At 44.5% G+C, this 22,500-nt stretch overlaps 1 protein-coding gene across 1 annotated transcript in view; it reads left to right on the forward strand.

Moving 5' to 3' along the window:
* The window catches only part of LOC310771411 (kinesin-like protein KIF13B), a 40,816-nt gene that overhangs the window by 1,008 nt on the left and 17,308 nt on the right, over window positions 1–22,500 (forward strand). The window contains exons 3-5 of the mRNA XM_083664031.1: window positions 6,872–7,052; window positions 16,696–16,783; window positions 19,349–19,483. Coding sequence (XP_083520157.1) covers window positions 6,872–7,052; window positions 16,696–16,783; window positions 19,349–19,483 — 404 coding nt within the window. The remainder of the gene's footprint in view (window positions 1–6,871; window positions 7,053–16,695; window positions 16,784–19,348; window positions 19,484–22,500) is intronic.

Genomic DNA, 22,500 nt, shown 5'->3' on the forward strand with positions numbered 1-22,500 from the left:
ATAAACTGTTAAAGTGACTAATCAATGGTGAATTTGATGACGTTGTGAGAAGGAAATGACAGTATCTGATAACCGATGCTATAACTTCAAAGCCATGACCATTCTCTTGCTAAGATGTTTTGATGAGTTATTTGACTTATATAGACCTTTTGTTAAAATAGCGCCCAGGTCCCTCCTAAAGATCATGGGATTTTCCTTGCCAGATGGCCAAATCCAAGATGGCCACTGGCACCATGTTAAAAAATTGACTTTTGACCCAGAGCACATAGAATAATGTATGAAGACACTTTTCGGTGTAAGTCAACCACGAGGAATCCGATTCTGACATCAGTTTGACATTATGGCATAGTTTTGACCCAGAATTCCAAGATGGCTGCCATCCAGTATTGTGGAAATGTAACTTTTGAATGGGAAGGTATACTGTGCGTTTGGGGTTTACCACAAGGAAGGAGATTAACAATGGTGGATGTTTTGGGAGTCATTTCAGAATTATGTTCACTGAAAATATGTTAATGTCAACACCCATTTTACCTTGGTACTGCTGTACCAACTACCCCCAGGATTTCTTGCATTAAAATATTTAATGAATGTATGACAAGATAACTAAAATAAGCTCTTTTTATTAGCTGTAGCTATAGATTCTGAATCATCAGATTCCGCTCATCATCTTTAGCCAAGTATGCTGTGTAATACCGGTCGATCACACAGATATGTCAACATCACCATGGCGGGCAAGGATGATGGATGACACCTTGTGGACATAGTCCGACCACTTGTATGGGATGCCATCTTGTGTCTGCCAATCCAATTGCTGATGGAGTTGCCATCATCTAGATCATGCCCATGTCAACGAGAGTGATGTAGGGTTCTTGCAGCCCTAGAGATTGGAGATAGAGCTTCTAGATGCGCTTGCTCTTCTGCGTCTTCCTGTATGTGATGTTGGAGTTGAATAAGGCCACACATTCATCAAAAACACAATGTTCCAGCAACTCGTGGAGGTTTACAAGTTGACCACAACCAGGTCAATCACTGCCTTGGAGCGCTCCACTCCATCTCAGCAGCTCCTACCTTGAGTTCCTCCCCGGGTAGTCTCGCTTGCCAGACTCCCTCCCTACAATGGCAGAGTCTGGCTGCTAATACCTCCACCCTGGTATAGGGGAAAAAGGCTCCGTTCACCTTTACAACTATCCACCAAACGTATCAAGCAGGCCTGCTTTATTGCACAATCCAGATCCAACCGTTTTCAGCATGTAGCAACGAGCTAGCATTGTTGATGCTGTTGTTTCACAGTGGCACAGGCATTTGAGATATAGACAGATTCGACACGGAGGGAGTGGAAACGAAATCCATAAATGGTCGCCACCAGTCAGTCAGAGCGGATTGGAGCATGCATGCAGGGAGGAGGGTGGAAGATGATTGTGATGCTGCAGACGCAAAGTGCCGCTGTGTGTAAATTCAGCTCGAGCAGGACCCTGGCCATTCACACCAGACGCACTGCTTTGCTCCGCGCCGGTGACCACTTGTACTGACTTCCTATCTGGCTTCACACAATCACTCGCGGGTCTCACACAAAAATAGATCAGACGCCGAAACAATCTCTGCATGGGGCGAGCCGGCCGCATCACGGCTGGTCTGACTGAATGGTCTAATGTGCTAACAAGTGCGCCAAAATGAAACTGGCTGCGCTTCCAGATGCTTCGTCACTTCAGCGTCTGGTGTTTTTGCTCCTTTTCGCATCCACTATTGCAGACTTAAAATCAGCCCATGCTGCAGGAGAGGAGAAGTTGGCGGTACGCCGCGTGCAATGCAAATTGGGGGCGTGCACAAGCGCATGCCTGTTATAATTTTACTGGACATAGGCGTGCCACAATCAGCCGTTTCTGCGCAGAATACGGGGCAGCACCTCTTACACGCTAAAAAAAAGCACCTCTTACACGTTAAATACTCTGCTGCGCTTGAGCGCACCATAATCTCTATGCTGTGCAGCGCAGCGCAGAGTAAAATTTATTTTGTATATGTCATTACACACGGACGTGCCCACGCCAGGACATCAAATTCTGCTGCTAAAATTGGATATTAGCAGATAATTCAGTGAGGCAATCAACTATAACTCACTGAGAAACTTTTATCACATCGCAAAGAGGGAAATTAATTGAGAAAACTTGTTGGACAATGGACATAGGCTATTCACCTTCACCTTTCCCATAGTCTCGCTGGCCAGCCTCCCCTCCCACGCAGGTCTCCATAGTGGGATTGCGATGGGCGGCGCTTAGCGGCAGTGCCCTTGGAAAATAGTTTCCAACAATCCAACTTGCCCTTTTCAGCGTGCAGCAACGAGCTAGCGTGTAGGTTTCTGCCGTTAGCTTGCTAGCTAGTTAGCGTTGTTGTTTTCACTGAGGCGGCAGGGCACTATTTACAGCGACACAGGGAGGAGGGAGCGGAAGCTGCTCTGATTGACGTGGTCGGAGCCAATGACAGAGTTTGTAATAAGCCGGGAGCAGACATCCGGCACCCACTGAAACAGTCGCTCCAATGGGGAGCAGCTGTAGAGCAGGGGAGGGCTTATCCCAGTTGCCTGTTTCCGTGGCGCCAGACTCCTCTCTCGGTAGGGAGGGGAGGCTGGCCAGCGAGACTAACATAATTATGAAATTACCCTCAAAACACAATAATTGTCATTACTAAACCATGTTTGGTAGGCATGGATTTGCAATTAAAATAGCTATAATTCACCATTGTTAATCTCCGTCCTTACTCTAAAAATGGTAAACCCCAAACACCACATACGTATATGTTGCCATTCAAAAGTTAAGTTTTCACGCTACTGGATGGCAGCCATCTTGGAATTGTGGGTCAAAATTATGTCAGAATGTTAAACTGATGTCAGAATCAGATTCTTTGTGGTTGACTTACACCGAAAAGTGTCTTCATACATTATTCTAGGTGCTCTGGTTCAAAAGTAAATTTTTCAAGATTGTACCAGTGGCCATCTTGGATTTTGCCATCTGGCAGAAAGTCGGAGGATGTTTGGGAGGGGCCTGGGGGCTATTTTAACAAAAGGCCCTAGAAGTCAAATTACTCATCAAAAAATCTTAGCCAGAGAGTGGTCATGGAATTGAAGTTATAGCATCAGTTATCAGAAACAGTGATTTCCTTCTCACATCATTAAATTCACCATTGATTAGTTACTTTAACAGTTTATGATGTTCTATATGGTATCATTGTAATCCTTGACCATGAAAACATAGGGATAGACATCACCTTTTCTGTGTTATCATGTGTGGTTCAGGAGATATGATGCAAACTACATAATTCACTTATGGTGGAATTAAAATGGCCACCACGAGGCATTTTTGTGATGGCTTAATTTCTGAAGATTTACGGGGCCCCAAACTATATGTGTACCAAGTTTCATGCTTTTATGAAAAAGTGAACATGATTTTCACATATCATCTGGACTAATACACAGAAATCAGGGTTTTGTCATTTATATGGGAGAAGGTTTTTTACAGAGTGATAACTATCAATAAGCTACCAGATTGGCAGGGTTATCATACCAAAATATAAACTAGAGACATGTAGGAAGACAAAAATACAAAAATTGCGCGGTCCACTTAGGTGGTACCAATTTCACCATTGGCCCATGGACTAATTGCATTGTATCCTTCTCAAAACACCACTGAATTCACCAAAACACCACTTAATTCACCATTAACTATTCATGTGAACAGTTTATGATGTTGTATAGGGTGTCATTGTAATCCCTGACCATGAAAACATAGGGGTAAACATCACATCTTCTGCGTTATCATGTGTGGTTCAGGAGATATGATGAAATCAGGGTTTTGTAATTTTTTGGGGGTAGGTTTGTTTACAGAGTGATAACTATCCTTAAGCTACCAAATCGGAAGGGTTATCATACCAAAATATAAACTAGAGACATGTAGGAAGACAAAAATAACAAAATCGTGCGGTCACCTCAGGTGGTACCGATATGTCAAAATTTGAGCCTTGGCCCATGGACTAATTTACCTGTTGGACCAGACCAGAGTAGACTTGACGCTAAATTAAATTAACGTGGCGTCAGTAGCTCTGTCTGTAACGTTAACGAGTCTGCTCTCGCCGAGAAGAGCCTGATGACGCGAGGTTACGAGTCTGCAAAAAAACAGTGAGTTTGACAGTCAAACAAACGTTATTAGCTAGCTAACACTACATAAAACAAACACAGAAGAAAGGCTAGATACGTCGGACAAGCATGTTTACTAACCGTTTAACCATTTAAATTGAAAGTAGTCGGCCGAAAACAACGAGAGGGTTTGACAGCATTTATTTGACAACACGCACATTTAAACCTGCCGCCTTCCCCAAGTGGTACCCGGAAGTAAATTTGTTTACATGGTGACGTCACGGTGATTTGGTCTATAGAGAGGCAAAGTGACCGCCTACTTCCTGCTTCAGCACTGTACCAGAGATTTTCATCCGCCATTTATTTTTCCATAGACATTTTGTAAAATGCTTATAAAAATAGTTTTACTTCGTCAAACCAAACGGTTCAGATATGTTTAGAAACAGGAGAGACCATATAACATGAGAGATAGATAGATAGAGTACTTTATTCATCCCCGAGGGGAAATTCTGGCGTTACAGCAGCAGTAGCATCAATGACAGCAACAAGAGCATCAATGACAAGAGCATCAATGACATTAAACAATTAAACAATAAAAAAAAGTTACACAAATAAAAAAGTTACACAACTTCCGTAGGTAAGGTGCAGAAACAGCAGTATTAAAATATTGCAATAAGAAAAGAAACAAACCAATACGCGAAAATATACAATATACAATATATACCACTTTACTTCCACCGCCTTTACATCTTACGTTTCCCAGAAACTGTAGGTAAATTAAATCAAATCAACTAAATACTCCTAAATAGTATTGAATAATACTATTATTTCTATTTCTATCATTTCTATAAACTAAAGCTGTACAGTTTGTTATTTATATAATGATTGATATGACTATACATACTATACATAGTGAGTGTGCAATGTGGGCATGTGCACAGTGCATTGGATTCAATGTTCAGGAGGGCGGGAGGGGAGGGGGCGGTAGGGCTCTCTGCGTGTCCAGGAGTTATTGTAAATTGTTATTGCGGTGGGTACGAAAGACCTCCTGTAATGCTGCCTACACACTAGAGGATTTTCAAATCTTAACCGATTTTAAAAACATGAGAGACCACAAACATAAGGACAATTTCATCAGATTTTAACATTAAAATCGCCTGAACACACACACTAGAGTAGACGATTCGGCCAGACTGCGAGACCACACACCAGCCGTTTGAAGTACAGACTCAAAGCGATTCCAGCAACTAGACTGTAGGCTGTTTATATCCCACAAAACCGCAATTTTTCCCCACAGACAACAGCAGATAGCTCTCTAAACATGCACCGAGCGGCGGGTCCACTTCAAGCAGGCAGACACCCTCGCAAAATGAGCTAAAACAACGTCCTGAGAGCTCATATTACAGCATATCCGCTCGCTTGAAGCAAACAAACCGCTCCGCTCGGCACATGTTTGGAGAGCCCTCCGCCGCTGTCCACCCTGTTTTAAGCTGTGAGGATGCTGGGGAGAGAGGAGCTACATGGCACTGCTGTTGCTCGTTTGTGAGCGCTGCATTAACATCCGGGTATGACACGTCGACGCGTCCCGGTCTGCTCGCTCTCATTGGCTATTGCGGGTTCCGTCGGCAGACAGCCATCGTAAATATCAAACATGTTTGATATGCCCGATTCGAGATCGGGCAGGCTCCGATTCAATCAATAATTTATTGACACCAGACACTTGACAATTATTTTGACAAAAAATCGGTTGAGACTAGCCTCGAATCGGGCCACGCCCCCCCCCCGAGGGGAATCGGGCATTAAATCGGGCCTTTTATCCTCTAGTGTGTGGGAAGCATAACGATCCTTGCTGCAGGGGAGCTGACGAAGCCTCTGACTGAAACCGCTCCGTTGTCCAGCCAGCAGGTCGTAAAGGGGGTTTCAATTGGACCATGAAAATATTGTTTTGATTTTAAGTTTTTTTAAGTTTTGTTCGGAGTGAAATGTTCTATGGTCTCTCCCGATTCTAAATATAGCTGAACCATTTGGTTTGACGAAGTAAAACTATTTTTTATAAGCATTTTACGAAATGTCTATGGGAAAATAAATGGCGGATGAAAATCTCTGGTACAGTGCTGAAGCAGGAAGTAGGCGGTCACTTTGCCTGTCTATGCGAGGGATCAGCGTGACATCACAACCACCCAGAAATGCGGAACCCCGCAGCAGTTATTAATATGAGTTGTGCCAAACAAACGTTAATATCACTATATTATAACTATACATCACATCGCTTATATTTTAACATTCTGAGTAAGAGCAGAAGTAGCTCAAGAGACTGATACTTGTGGGAACTGTCGCCGTTTTTAAAATGAAAAGTGAATTTTGTAAACGGCACAGCCGGATAGAGTGAGACACTCAAGGCTGGATCCATACGGTCCCATGATGAAGTTACTCGTTTCCACCCAGTGACGCGGTTTGTTTACCAAAATGCTGATTGGCTGATCCCTCATATTAATCTGGTTAATTATGCTCTTCATTATGTACTGTGTTAGATGCTGCTCTCTCTGCAAAATATATTCTTCACGTCAAATAAATCCATGTCATTCCTGGTTGAATGACGGTTAAATTAAGTGTCATTCTCTGTTTACCAAAACTGTCTACTTAAGGACATTCTTTTCGTGTGTGTGTGTGTGTGTGTATGTGTGTGTGTCTGTCTGTGTGTCTGTGTGTGTGTGTCTGTGTGTGTCTCTGTGTGTGTGTGTGAGACAGGTTCGGGGAAGTCGTACACCATGATGGGTTCAGTGGACCAGCCGGGCCTGATCCCGCGGCTGTGCAGTGCTCTGTTTGAGCGCACGGTGCTGGAGCAGCGGGAGGAGGAGAGCTTCACGGTAGAGGTTTCCTACATGGAGATCTACAACGAGAAGGTCCGAGACCTACTCGACCCCAAAGGGTACGAGCGCACCCTGACCTCTCGACGTTTCCACAAAGTGAAGGAAACGTTTAGGGTTTACCACATAGCCTTAGACTTAGACGTACCACATAGCCTTAGACTTAAGCCCAATTGATGCTTGGTCTGCCGACACTTTTGAAACGGTCGCCGACAGAAATGAGGACTTGAGTCGACACTTTCAAGTGTCGGCGAGCAGTGTCTGCTACCTGGTGAAATGTCTAGTGTCGCTGACTACGTCATAGCAAGTCTGATTGGCTATATAGACGGCACGCACTTGACTTCCTTCCTTGTTTTGGTTTTCGCTCGATTGAAATGAAAGAACGTGTCCCCGCTATTTTTATCAGCCTGTCCTTGATGTATGACTTCGTGAAAATCACAAAGAACATCGTGACCAATTTTCCAGAGAGAGAGGAGGTGAGTTGTGTGGTTGTGTGTCGTTTATATGCGGCTGCAGCCAAGTACGTTACATCTTGCCTCCGAGGTGGTTTCACTGTGCGTTCCCTCTCTTCTCTTGGCTGTCTGCTTATAGCGTTCGAGTGTCACGTGACCGTTGAACCGAGGCGAACGTTCACTGAAGTATAAATGCAACACCATAAGCGACACTTTCTTTTTCGTCTGCGACCATGTGCTGAGCGACACTTTCTAATAAGTATAAATTAAGCTTAAGACGTACAGTACCACATAGCCTTAGACTTAGACGTACCACATAGCCTGAGACAGTTCACACAACTTTACCACGACATGCATATATTATACATCAAACTCTTGAGCTACTTCTGCTCTCACTCAGAATGTCCAAATATAAGCAATGTGATGTATAGTTTTTGAGATATTAACGTTTGTTTGGCACAACTCATACTAATAACCGCTGCCGGCTTCTGCATTTCTCTGGGATTTGTTGTTGTGACGTCGCGCTGATTCGTCCTATCACAGGGTATCCGACCATCATTTGGAGTCTCACCCTGTTCTAAACTTGAAGTCGGCTGCTGATTGGCTGCTGGCTTGTGGGTACCAGCAGCTGCTGTGGTCAGTGGATGAAAAGGTTCCGCCTCCTCCTGGCCTGTAGTCAGTGTTGGAGCGCTGCAGCTCATGTCCAGCGGCTCAGCAGTAAATCAGGAGGCTGAGGCCTCTGTCTGCAGCCCCAGACAGCACGACCTCTAACCTCCGCTCACTACACGACCTTTGACCTCAGTAAAACCCATCTTTAGAGCAGCAGCCCATCTGACGGCCATATGGGGCCGAGCTGCAGAGCACAGAATGATGAAGCTCTGAGGTTTAGCAGGGTCAGAAGGCCAAGTGTTAAAAAAGTCTCTCTGGAGTTGATGGTTCTTGATGGATTTGATCTGACTTATTTAAATTTCACATCACATTTTCTCAATTAAAAAAGTGAAATGGTTCATAGTCATACACCATAAGTCACTGCTGCTGCATCGCCATCTTGGATGAAACCAGCTGAGCCCAGATTGGCCCTCCTGTCGGTACGTGACGTTTGATTGGTGGAGGTGACTGAAGCCTGGGAAAGATGGATGACTATTACATCAGTCTACATATAGAATAGAGACAGTCGGCATGTCTGGGAACGCCCACAAAATGTTAAACGTCTGGCGCGCGAGTGGGGTAAAACCGCCCATATATCTCATGGGCTGACTCACCAAAAGACGGTGCTGCGGCTCTAAACTACAGGTTTGGGGGTTCTAGAGCAGAACACAAGACGTCTGCTCAGATGTGCGTTTACTGCGGTGGTTAAATCCCTGATCGTGTCTGGGCTGGGCTAGCAGCTAAACTCTAACTTTGCTGAATGGATAGAACGGGGGAATTTACCCCACCCTGACCACGCCCCCAGCCAGGCTGAGCCAGCTAACCCAGCGTCTATGACGAGACATCGCCTCAACCTATGTAGACTGTCTACTACAGATATACTGTATCCCTCCCGAATCGGGTAAGATCGATCCAATTCTTACTATCCACTCTCTCTTAGATATGATTAATCTATTAGAAAACCGTGTTTCCCAACTAGAGAACGATAAACGCCAGTCACCCAATGATAGTCTTGTTACACTTAACCAGACTGGCTTCCCTGATCATTTACAATGTACCTCAGTAGCTGATGTGTATTGTGAACTAAGCGAGGATGCTAGCTGCGGTCCAGCTGGTACCCCCGTTAATGCTACTCCGCAGCACGAGCAGAACAACCCGGCCAATGTCTCGTTGGCCCCACAGTCTGTGGATGATGGGTTTACAGTTGTCTCACACTGCCGTGGCGCTAAACGTGCACAGCCCGCCGCTGTGCAGCCCGCTTCCCAACAAACCACTTCGATTGAGATTCGGAATAGATTCATGCCGCTTGCTAACTCTTCTGTTCAGCATGCTGCGTCGTCCGCTCCGCCCGACAATATTAAACCCTCTATTCTATTGATTGGAGACTCTATAACCCGCAATATCAAGCTTAACACACCAGCCGAGATAGTTTGTCTGCCCGGGGCCAGAGTACCCGACATTGAAGCTACTCTTAGGGTGCTAACAAACAGCCATAGACAGACAATTACCCAGGCTACCCATGACAACATCATACTACATGTTGGCACCAACAATGCTAGGTTTAAACAATCGGAGATCACAAAGCACAGCATAACTAGGACCTGTGCTTTTGCTAGCAAGATGAGTCGGCATCCACTAATTGTCTCTGGTCCCCTCCCTGTCACACTTAACTCTGACATTTTTAGCAGGCTGTTTTGGCTCAACAACTGGCTGGCCAAACACTGTGCTGATAAGGGCTACCTATTCTCAGATAACTGGCCCTCCTTTAGAGGCATGACTGGCATGCTTAAGATGGATGGCATCCACCCTACCCCATTGGGCGCCAGCACTCTATCAAAAAACCTAGATAGCTGCCTACGGCAAACCCAGACTGTTATCCTTGATTGACAGTTTCACCCACAACATGCAGGGCCACAGGCTACTAGACAGCCTGTTAGTTCTACTTGTGCGGTTATGGAGTCTGCTAGTTTAATTAACTTAGTCTATCCAATACAGACTGTGCTCCGTCCGCGCCGCACTACTACTAGTAACCGACCCATAAACGCTCTGCAATATCCTAACCCAAACCTTATTGTTATTAATCCAACTGTTACCACCGCCGCTCCGTCTCCGTATTATACCACGATCTCTCAAATTAACACAGTTTCTCTTCGTCGCTCCGTCCCCTCACGCCGCTCTCGTCCACCCCCCAAAACGTTAAACACCAACCTCATTGAGATTAAATCTACTCCTGGTATCGAATGCTTTAAATTAACTAACACTGATGATAAATCTATTAAATTTGGATTCATTAATATCAGATCAATCACCAATAAAGCCCTCCTGGTCAATGACTTAATCATTGAACATAATATTGACGTTATGGGATTATGCGAAACCTGGCTAAAACCGGACGTTGTTCTTCCACTCATTGAAGCCTCCCCCCCTAACTTTGACAATTCGCATGTTGCCAGAATGTCAAGAAATGGTGGGGGCGTTGGCCTAATTTATAACTCAAATCTAGGTCTTTTACAGGATCAAAAGTATAAGCTCCTATCTTGTGAGATACTTACTATGAGACACTCTAATATAGCTGGCCTCGGAGCCTTCTACCTAGTTATGCTCTACCGCCCACCTGGGCCCTATTCATCTTTTCTTGATGAATTTTCCAATTTTCTCTCTGACCTCGTAACCCGCACGGATAATATCCTTATCATTGGCGATTTCAATATTCATGTTAACCGTAAAGCTGACCCACTCTGCAAAGCCTTTCTATCTTTAGTCGACACCCTTGGCTTTGCTCAGCTGGTTCATGAACAAACGCACTCTAACGGCAACACGCTTGATCTCGTCCTCGCTCGTGGGATTAACGTCTCAGATCTGTCAGTCATGATATACCCTCCAGCACTGTCAGATCATTATCTCATTAAATTTAAAATAGACCTGCCCCTCCGGCAATCAAACCTAGCCGATACCTACACCGCCCGGCGTATCGATAGTTCTACTCCCACTGAACTCGCTGATTTGTTATCGGGGCCGCTTTCCTCTCTCCCAGAGCGGATCGACTCCATTAATGAATTCACAAATCAATTTAATTCAATCTTACTCGCCTCGCTGGATTCTATCGCACCTCTACGTACTAAAATCCGTCACCCTAAAAAACCCTCGCCCTGGTATACTGACGATACACGCGCACAAAAATTAATATGCAGAAAACTAGAACGTAAATGGCGATCATCCAAGCTTGAAGTCTTTCGACTAGCTTGGAGTGATAGCCTACTAAAATACAAATGCATGCTCTCCGCTGCAAGAGCCTCCTACCTATCAGATCTTATTAACACTAATAAAAATAATCCTAAATTTCTATTTGACACGGTCGCAAATCTTACTCGCAAACCCTCTCCCAATACAAACTCTCCATTTACAGCTAATGACTTCCTTGACTTCTTTAACCGTAAAATTATCTGTATTAGAGATGAAATTAGCAACTCTCTATTACTCACAAAGGGTGCTAACCCCTCTCCTAGCCCTGTCCTTAGAACCTTAGACGAGAGTACTATACTCTCGAATTTTGAGACTATCTCTCTAAATGCACTTTCAAAAATTGTACTTTCATCTAAATCCACAACCTGTTTATTCGACCCTCTCCCTGCAAAGTTGATTAAGGAACTCCTTCCAATACTAGGCCCCCCCTTACTTAACATTATCAATAGCTCCCTCTCCTCTGGCATTGTCCCTACCTCCTTCAAATCTGCTGTAATCAAACCCCTACTTAAAAAGCCAAACCTTGATTCTGAGGTTCTTAACAACTTCAGGCCAATCTCAAATCTCCCCTTCCTCTCTAAAGTTCTTGAAAAAGTAGTCTCGACACAATTAACTGACTACCTCTCACATAATAAACTTCTCGATCCCTTTCAATCTGGTTTTAGATCACTCCATAGTACTGAAACTGCTCTTACAAAAGTAACCAATGACCTTCTCCTTGCGTCCGACTCTAATTTCTCCTCTCTTCTCATTTTATTAGATTTAAGCGCAGCCTTCGATACAATCGATCATAAGATCCTCCTAGACCGCTTATCTAACTACGTAGGTATCCGGGGCACTGCCCTATCCTGGCTAAAGTCATATTTGTCTGATAGGACACACTGTGTCTCATATAAAAATATCATGTCCACTTTCTCCTCAGTGAAGTTTGGTGTACCGCAGGGATCAGTCCTGGGTCCCTTACTCTTTGGAGTTTACTTACTGCCTCTTGGCGAAATCTTCCGTAGATATGGCATTAACTTTCACTGTTATGCCGATGATACCCAAATTTATATACCAATTAGACCAGACGATCGCTCTAAACTCGCTAATCTTGAATCCTGCTTAATCGCTGTTACAGACTGGATGTCAAATAATTTCTTACGACTAAACGCCAACAAAACTGAACTACTAGTTGTTGGCCCAAAAACCCAACTTCCATTTCTCACTGATCTTAGTCTGAACATTGAGAACTGCGTAATTACTCCAAATTCAAAGGTGAAAAACCTAGGTGTTACCTTTGATCCTACTCTGTCATTCGATGCTCACATTAAGGATATCACTAAAATAGCTTTCTTTCATCTCCGCAATATTTCAAAGATCCGTCCCTTGCTAAATGCAACGGATGCCGAAACCTTAATACACGCCTTTGTTTCATCTAGACTCGACTACTGTAACGTCTTATTCTCTGGCCTTCCACTCTGTAGCACAAATAAATTACAACTCGTGCAAAACGCCGCTGCTAGAATTCTAACTAGAACTAAGAAGTTTGATCATATAACTCCGGTCTTAATCTCCCTCCACTGGCTCCCAATTCAGGCCAGATCAGACTTTAAGGTGCTTCTGTTAACCTATAAATCTTTGCATGGGCTCGCACCTCCGTACTTATCTGAGCTAATTATTCCCTATGTTCCCACGCGTACTCTCCGCTCACAGGACGGTAATTATCTTACCGTCCCTAAAATTAAGAAAAAATCAGCAGGTAGCAGAGCATTTTCTTACCGTGCTCCACATCTCTGGAACCAGCTTCCTCTGTCAGTTAGGGAAGCTGGCTCCATTGAAATCTTCAAAACTAGACTCAAAACCCATTTATTCTCCCAATCATTTGGTTGTGCTTGATAGTTGTGTTTGATGATGTCATTCTCCAGAAATATTTATTAGCTCTTGAGTACATACAATCCTGAATTGCTGAGCGGGCTGTCTCAAGCCAGCAATATCATTATAAACTTATACTTGACCTAATTTAATAATATGGCATCAGTCGACCCAGTAGCTTAGATACAAAATCTAATAGCTGGTGAATAAACCTAGTCCTGAATTGCTGAGCGGGCAATCACAAGCCAGCAGTATCAGTATAAACTTAGACTTGACCTAATTTAGTTTTGTTTGTTGTAGGTCATGATTAACGGTCCGCATCAACAGGGCTGAATCATTGACAGTGGTGTTAGGTGGTACTTAGACCTGAATTAGCAGTATAGTATTAGTCATCCTAAAAAATAAAAAATAAAAAAAATAATAATATTTTTCCTAATAAATTTTGTTGTAGGTCATGATTTACGGTCCGCATCAACAGGGCTGAATCACTGACAGTGGTGTTAGGTGGTACTTAGACCTGAATTAGCAGTATAGTATTAGTCATCCTAAAAAATAAAATAAATAAAAAAATCCTAATAAATTTTGTTGTAGGTCATGATTTACGGTCCGCATCAACAGGGCTGAATCATTGACAGTGGTGTTAGGTGGTACCTAGACCTGAATTAGCAGTATAGTATTAGTCATCCTAAAAAATAAAAATAAAAATCCTAATAAATTTTGTTTTGACCTAATTTTATTGTTGTCTATAGAGTTAGTTCCACCTCTGCGCAGATTCCCCCGCTCTCTTCTCTCTCTCCCCCTCAGGTGTCCTTCACTGGCCTGACGTACACCCCCGCCGCTGCAGCCCTAGGTCCGGCCGTCATCGCCCTAGCCACCTGCCGCTACTCCTTCTACTGTCTGACACCCCGGGCTCTTCACCACCACCGACCCCTATCCTCATCATCCTGGTCACCTGCCTGCCTAAGGGAAGGGGGGGGCGCCCCCCCAGCCCCCCCCCCCGCCGCCTCATCATCACCTCCAACTCCTATCCTCCCCTCCTCTTAATCATCACCTCCGACTCCTATCCTCCCCTCCCCTCCTCTTAATCCATGTCACCAACGCGGACTCATGGATTCCTCAGATCATCCTCATGGAACTCCCAATCTTGTTACCCTTTTTGTCACCTAGTTAATTAACTAGTATTCTCTAAACCTACGAACACTTAAAGACTGCATTTTCTATTTCTTTTGGACTCTACTTTTTAGATTTTCAACTCCCTTCCCTGATCTTAGGATAATTTAAAAATTACATTTTTATATCCCTTCTGTTGGACTCTTTTTACATTTTCAATTTTCTGTTCTCTTGTACATTTTATTTCCATATTAAACCATTCACAGAGTTTCATTATCGGAAACTCTGTGCATGGTTTAGCCCGGCATCTCTCGGCCTGTCTCGGAGGGGAGTCCCCAGACGGGGGTCCGCTGCTGTGGCCTGGTGGGTGGGCCCGTCCCCCGCGTGGCCTGCTCTCACGCTCTCAGTCACTATGCTGGTGGCTGGGGGCTGGGGGGGCGGGTCGCGTGGGGGCTGGGTCCGCCTGGGCCGCAGCAATTGGCCCCTAACATAACGACCTCACAAGGTTCCTCCTCAGCCAAGTCACTGGGGCAATCCATGCGGCGATCCATATGGTGGAAAGGTTTTCTTGCGTTCACTGGGGGTGAGGGGGTGCCGCTGTGTCCCGGCCTGGCCTTCCCTCCCACGCCATATGTGGGCGGGGGCCGGGTCGGGGGGCATCGGTGCTCTTCATCACTGGTCGAGGGCTGCCGGTTGGTTTAGAACAGCTTAGGTAGGCGATAGATTAGCTACAGCCTAAGGCTGACCTGTTAGTGTTCAGGCTAAAATCAGACTAGAGCAGGGTAGGATAGGCCAGATTAGGCTGTAGATTAGCTAGATACTATGTCCCAGTTAGTTCTGGTTAATGCTTAGAGTAGTCAGTTGTCTGATCTTCTCCCCCCCCCCCTCTCTTTCCCCCTTTCCCCGCTTCTTCCCTTCTTCCCCCTTCTTGTTCTCCTCTCTTTCCATGCTCTTTCCTCCCCCACATCCCACCGCCCCCCCCTCCCTTCTCCTGCTCTCTCCTCATTCTCCCCCCCTCTGCTCCTTCCTCTTCCTCCTCTTCTCCCCTATTTTCCTGAATCCCTGCCACTTCCTGCTCTCCCTTCTCTCACATTCCCCCTGCTCTCCTTCCCCTGCACCCTCCCACCCCTCCTTCTCTGCCTCTCTGTCCTCCCCCCTCTCTCACATTCCCCCTGCTCTCCTCCCCCTGCACCCTCCCACCTCTCCTTCTCTGTCCTCTCCTCCTCCACATTTCCCATTTTCCCCCCACCCTCGCCCTAATCCGGGCCCTTATCCTACTCCCTCCCTCCACCCTAGACCCTACCTCTACTCTCTGTCCTCCCCCCTCTCTCACATTCCCCCTGCTCTTCTTCCCCTGCTCTCCTTCCCCTGCACCTCTACTCTCTGTCCTCCCCCTCTCTCACATTCCCCCTGCTCTCCTTCCCCTGCACCCTCCCACCTCTCCTTCTCTGTTCTTTCCTCCTCCACATTTCCCATTTTCTCCCCACCCTCGCCCTAATCCGGGCCCGTATCCTACTCCCTCCCTCCACCCTAGACCCTACCTCTACTCTACCTCCCCTGTACCCTCACACTCCCACTGCTCTCCTTCCCCTGCGCCCCCCCACCTCTCCTTCTCTGTTCTCTCCTCCTCTCTGCCCTCTCCTCCCTCTCACATTCCCCCTGCTCTCCCTCCCCTGCACCCTCTCCTTCTCTGTTCTCTCCTCCTCCACATTTCCCATTTCTCCCCACCCTCGCCCTAATCCGGGCCCGTATCCTACTCCCTCCCCTCCCTCAACCCTAGACCCTATCCCTACCCTGGTTCTCCCTCCCCTGCACCCTCATCTCTCCTCCCCTGTTCTCTCCTCCTCCACATTTCCTATTTTCTCCCCACCTCCCCCCTCTCCTCCCTCCCTCCCTCCACCCTAGACCCTACCTCTACTCTACCTCCCCTGTACCCTTCCACCTCTCCTTCTCTGTTCTCTCCTCCTCTCTGTCCTCTCCCCTCTTTCACATTCCCACTGCTCTCCTTCCTCCACCTCCCCACATTTCCTATTTTCTCCCCACCTCCCCCCTCTCCTCCCTCCTCCCTCTCCCTCCCTCCTCCACTCTCCTGTTTTCTTCAAATGTTCAAATGTTATCTTTATTCTGTATATTCTTGTTATTGTGTGTTAGCTAGAATCAGCTAGACATACTTTCTGTGAAGCCCTCTGAGACATGCTTGTGAATTAGGGCTATATAAATAAACTTGACTTGACTTGACTTGACTACTGTAGCTGCTACATGTAGACATCCTAGTACATACTGTACACATGCATACCTCAAAGTTTCTCTCCTCTTGGTTTAGATGATGTGCATCACGTGTTGATCAATAAAGTTTGACTGACTCTTTTTTTCTATTTTAAACCTGTTTCCTGTCCAGGAGCAGACAGGCTCTGAGGGTGAGGGAACATAAAGTTTTGGGTCCTTATGTGGACGGTCTGTCTCGGCTAGCTGTGGCCTGCTACAAGGTAAAGAAATATGAAAATGTCTTCTATACACTTGATTTTATTTTATTTTATTTTATTTTATTTTATTTGACGGTTACAAATTGAAATACAATGTACCGTAAATTCCGGACTATAAGACGCACCGGTCTATAAGCCGCACCTTCAAAGGTGACTATTTTTTTCTTCTATAAGCCGCACCGGTCTATAAGCCGCGGGTGTTTTGATGTTTAATTACCATATGTAAGGCTTCGTGCACAGAGGGGATTGTCGGGAATGGATGGCTGTTTGGGGAAGCTCCCATTTATTAACATTTCAACAAAACAAAAGTCAGGTCACTAATCCCCAGACAAAATCACACATTGTGGTATTTTTTGTTTTTTTTACAGTGCACACAGTGTCCGCGGTGTGGTGAAAAGAGGGCAAGAGAGGAAATTAAAACAGAAGTGGATTTATAGTTAGAAAGAGTGCTAAAGAAGAGAGAATTCCGTTTTTTATTTTTTTATTTTAGTTACTCACAGTACTATTGACCAGTCCAACTCAAAAGATATTCGGCAGTTTCACTTTGAGCTCTTGTTCCGCCGCTGGGCACACAGTGTCCGCGGTGTGGTGAAAAGAGGGCAAGAGAGGAAATTAAAACAGAAGTGGATTTATAGTTAGAAAGAGTGCTAAAGATAGTCCGGTCTGGTTATGACGAGTCTCGCTGGGTACAGTACGCCAAAGCGATATCCATTGACTCGATGATGCTGTTGTATGTTGCGCGTTTCTGTTGCACCAACGCGGAGAGGTCCTGCGGGACGAAAAAGCGCGTACCCTCCCAGGTGAGGGGCTTCTTCCCCGCAGCCTGGAGGATGAGTTGACGGTCGGGCCAGCGGAGTAGGCAGATGAAGATGGCCCTCGGTGGCAGGCCGGGGTCTGGACGTGGCCGAGGCGCCCGGTGTGCCCTGTCCACCTCTGGTGGTTTCTCGCCTTCCTTCAGGTCCAGGATGTAACACAGGATTTTGCCACAAAAGCGTCCATGTCACCAATCTCAGCTCCTCTTTTTGTTCACGGTTGCCTTAGTTTCTTTAGTGAGTGAGTGGATGGACTTCTGCACGTTTTCAAACTTGTTTTCAAGCTGCTCAAAACCTCTGAGCGATGTCGGACTTAATCGATAGTGTTTCACGGAGTAAAAGTTTAGCCCAAGCGTGTATCTCCAGCCTCCAGCAGGTGAGTCATTTCCTCATTCATGGCGTGATTGCTTCTCTTTTTCTTTCTGCTTACCTGTGTTGTGTTATGTTATGTTATGTTATGTTGTTAAAAGAGGGCAAGAGAGGAAATTAAAACAGAAGTGGATTTATAGTTAGAAAGAGTGCTAAAAAAGAGAGATTTTTTTTTTTTTTTGGAAAAAATCCATAGATAAGACGCACCGTTATATAAGCCGCAGGGGGCAAAAAAGGCCAAAAAACGGGAAAAAAGCCGCGGCTTATAGTCCGGAATTTACGGTACTAAACAAAGTACAGACACGGATCTCAAGGAATAACATCAAGGATAAAGCACAATAAAGTCAAGACTTATTTCCATTGTGGTCCTTGGTCTTAAACAGGTATATATATATAAAAAAAAAACAATATAAACATGAAAATAATTAACAGATACATTCATACAGTATGAATTATGCAGTGAGAGGTAAGAAACAGACACATCAAAATACACAGAATTTTGGAGAACTTATTGGAGGTCTTACGTTTTTCCACCATGCAAGAGCATCATGCACAAGTCATTTTGTGCTGTCCCTTTTCTTATTCTGTCCATTTCTAGTTTCAGCACTTTCATTGGCGACATGTATATTTAATCACATATGGGATGTTTCCCCCGCTTTGTCTCTTGATTGTACTTTTTAAATTGGTGTCCAATTCCAAGTAACATGAGAAAGGTCTTAAAGAATCTTCGTTTGGCTGCAGATCAGATCCCTTCTTACCAAACACTTTGCTCATCAGATCCCTTCTTACCAAACACTTTGCTCTTATAATGCTTCACAGAAAACAAACAAGTCAACAGTTCACCATTCTAAAAATAATGATGCCTCCTCAAACCCATAATAACTCATAATAAGCTTTACTTTCATGCCAGCAATGATTTTGTCATAGACATTTCAAGGCCTTTACTTAAAATAAATATATATATATTTTTTTTTAGGATATGATTATCTGTGGTTTCATAACTGAGCTACTACATTGTTGTGTTGACAGGACATTGAGTCTCTGATGTTGTGTTGACAGGACATTGAGTCTCTGATGTCAGATTCATATTGTGTTGACAGGACATTGAGTCTCTGATGTCAGATTCATATTGTGTTGACAGGACATTGAGTCTCTGATGTCAGATTCATATTGTGTTGACAGGACATTGAGTCTCTGATGTCAGATTCATATTGTGTTGACAGGACATTGAGTCTCTGATGTCAGATTCATATTGTGTTGACAGGACATTGAGTCTCTGATGTCAGATTCATATTGTGTTGACAGGACATTGAGTCTCTGATGTCAGATTCATATTGTGTTGACAGGACATTGAGTCTCTGATGTCAGATTCATATTGTGTTGACAGGACATTGAGTCTCTGATGTCAGAGGGGAATAAGTCTTGGACGGTCGCTGCCACCAACATGAACGAGGAGAGCAGTCGGTCGCACGCTGTCTTCAACATCATCCTCACACACACACTCAAAGACCTGAAGTCTGGGGTAAGACACACACACACACACACACACTCAAAGACCTGAAGTCTGGGGTAAGACACACACACACACACACACACACACACACACACACACACACGCACGCAAACACACACACACACACACACACACACACACACACACACACACACACACACACACACACACAAAGACCTGAATGTTACTCGAAAAGAAGACAACTTTACTTCTTGTTAAACAGCAGCTTTATTTGGCGACCACCGCCATGTTCACCATGAACATCCTGTACCACAATAACGACTCCCCCCCAGAAACCACTCCTTTACAACAAAGGTTCCTACTCACTACTCGATATACCATAACATGTATACAGAGACAATTATTATTATTACTCACATTAGTGACTGTAACTCAACAAATTCCCTCTCTCTTAAAAGAAAACAAAAACAAAAAAACAAATGCATTAAAGTAGCATTAATATAACAAGTACTCAACTAGAGCCATGTGGCCTCCCTTGTATAAAAAAAACAAACATAAATGCAACAAGTCATAACATTTGGCTCAAGGATAGAATTTTGTTCTTACTCAAGTTTACACTGCTTTGAAAATGAGAAAACCAAAAACAGGTGACTCAAAAAAAAAAACTGTTCCTAACCAAGTTCCCACTGTCCTTCACTAAGCGCCTTAAGCAGTAGGAGAGCTGATGCCCCCTTTTTAGTGAGACAGTCCGCAAGTTGTTCTTTGGTATTATACCAAAGAACTCGCTCAACTTTCTGGGTGTGGATAAGTTCTTTGATACTGCTAATTTCGAGGCGAAGTCTTTTCTCTGTGACTGACTTTGTGGACTTCAGTGCATCAGCCAGTGAATGATTATCTGTGACACATGTTATCGGTGTAATGTGTTCAGTGTCCCCAGTAGTCAGTTCAGAGAAGAGAGTAGCCAAAAAGATAGCATTGTCAATCCCATCTGACATTGCCAGTGTTTCACCTGCAAGAGTGCTACGCACAACCCTCTTGACTCTCTTTGACTGCCAAGAAAGGGGTGAGAACTTTCCATTCTCCCCCATTAGAAGAATCAGGTGTCCTCCCTGAGTGCCACCGTCAGAGAGATTGCCAAAAGAGGCATCACTGAACACAATAATCTTCAAGGCACTATCTCTGCCCAAGTGTTGGAAGTTCAGTGCTACCTTCTTGGACTTAATTTTACACACAATCCTGTTTGCTTCATGAATATTTTGAACAGTTGCATTTTTTATGCCTGACGCCAAGTTGCTGGCATCAAACATTACATCAGGCCTACTCTGTCGTGCAACCCAGAGGATTTGGCCTATCTTAGACCTGAGCTGTTCTTTTTCCTTCTCACCAAGAGCTGAGTCTTGTTCTACAGCCCGTGAAGGATCTATAGGTATGGGCTGCATATGCTGGATGTATGTTTCCTGGTGTATTTGCACTTTTTTGTCTACGCTCACAAAGTCTATTCCCACATAACAAAAGTTGTCATGCTCTTCACGTCCAACTTGGAGTGCAGACCTGAGCTGAGGTATCACTGTTGTGGAGAAACTATGTGTGCCCCCCCATATGAAATCATCTACATGGCAGGCAAGAACCCCAGTCACCGCATAGTCCTGATCTAGCCAATAGAAAACAGCTGGATCAACCTGAGACATTTGTCCTCCTGCTGTCAACACTATTTCCTTTACTCTGTTGTACCAGTACAGGGAGGCGTCGGCCAGACCATACACACACTTTTTCAGTTTCCATAATATCCCTTTAGTCTCAGCCTCAGGAGGGGGTCTGATATAAATGTCACGTGATAGTTGCATTCCCTGCAGAAATGCAGATTTGATATCCATAGAATGGAGTGGCCACTGTCTTTGACAAATCACGGCCACAAGTAGCCGAAGAGACTCTGTAGTAGGGATGTTCATCAATTATCGAAAATCGATAATCGATCGTTAAGGATTGGAATCGATCCTGTGGCATTTGGATCGATTTTTTAATTATTAAAAAAAAAAAAAAAAAAAAAAAAAATTTTGGACTAGGTTTGGGTGGAATTCGTTCCTCCTCGCCCCACTCCATTGCACAGCCGACTAACGTGAGGTGGAGCTTCATATAGTCTCTAGTTTTCTGGCTGGGCACGGGCCTTTGTGCCAACAAAACTGTTTTAAACATGGGAAATTCACACCGGCATGCGCCGGGGACAGCAGTGTTGGAGAGGAGACACATTGAAATAAAGAGTTCATTGAGGAGAACACGTTGTCTTTCGTATTTTCTGCCATAGGCATTCATTTTGTAAAAAAAAAAAAAAAAAAAAAAAAATTAAAATATTGAAAATTTTCTAAGTATTAATAAAATCGATAATCGATAATTGATCGTTAATTTTCACCGATTATCGATTTTGGAAAATTTTCAAAATGAACATCCCTACTCTGTAGCACATGTGGGTGAGTCCTTTTGCAGCTCTGACACCTCTAGCTCCTCAAAACCTCTAGCTACAAGCCATGCTTTAGGTACAGTCCCAGTGAGTGTCTCTTTGAGGGTACATACCCATCTGGTGGAAATACACCTCTGTCCCTAATCCTTAACCTCGTCATACACACCGTTATTATTCCAGTTCTTTATCTCCTCATGTTTTGCCAAGTTAAAAGAGACATCCCCCACCACAAATACATCATCACTTACATCAGTATCAACATTTGTTTCTACATGCAGGTTCTCTACGCTTGAGATATCAGTTGAATCTGTAGTGCCTGCAACATTAATAGGCTCAATATACAGCAAGTTGTACCAGTTTTTGTATTTACCCGTGGCTTTGCCTGCACGCCCCAAGACTTTAGCTGTGTGCAAAATACCTCTGTCTTTATCTCTGTATTTCACAATTTGTCCTGGTTTCAGAGTGACATCTGTTCCCTGCTGTGTATCACCTGCATTGTCATTTGTGTGATGCTCTTCTTCGTTCTGCACCCTAGTGGTTATTCCTGGCGGCTCCATTTGACTCAGACCTTGTTGCACCTCAGTTACACTGTGTCCTCTATGTTATGTGC

This window comes from Poromitra crassiceps, assembly GCF_964638095.1.
Source record: "Poromitra crassiceps genome assembly, contig: HAP1_SCAFFOLD_623, whole genome shotgun sequence".
NCBI classification, from domain to species: Eukaryota; Metazoa; Chordata; class Actinopteri; order Beryciformes; family Melamphaidae; genus Poromitra; species Poromitra crassiceps.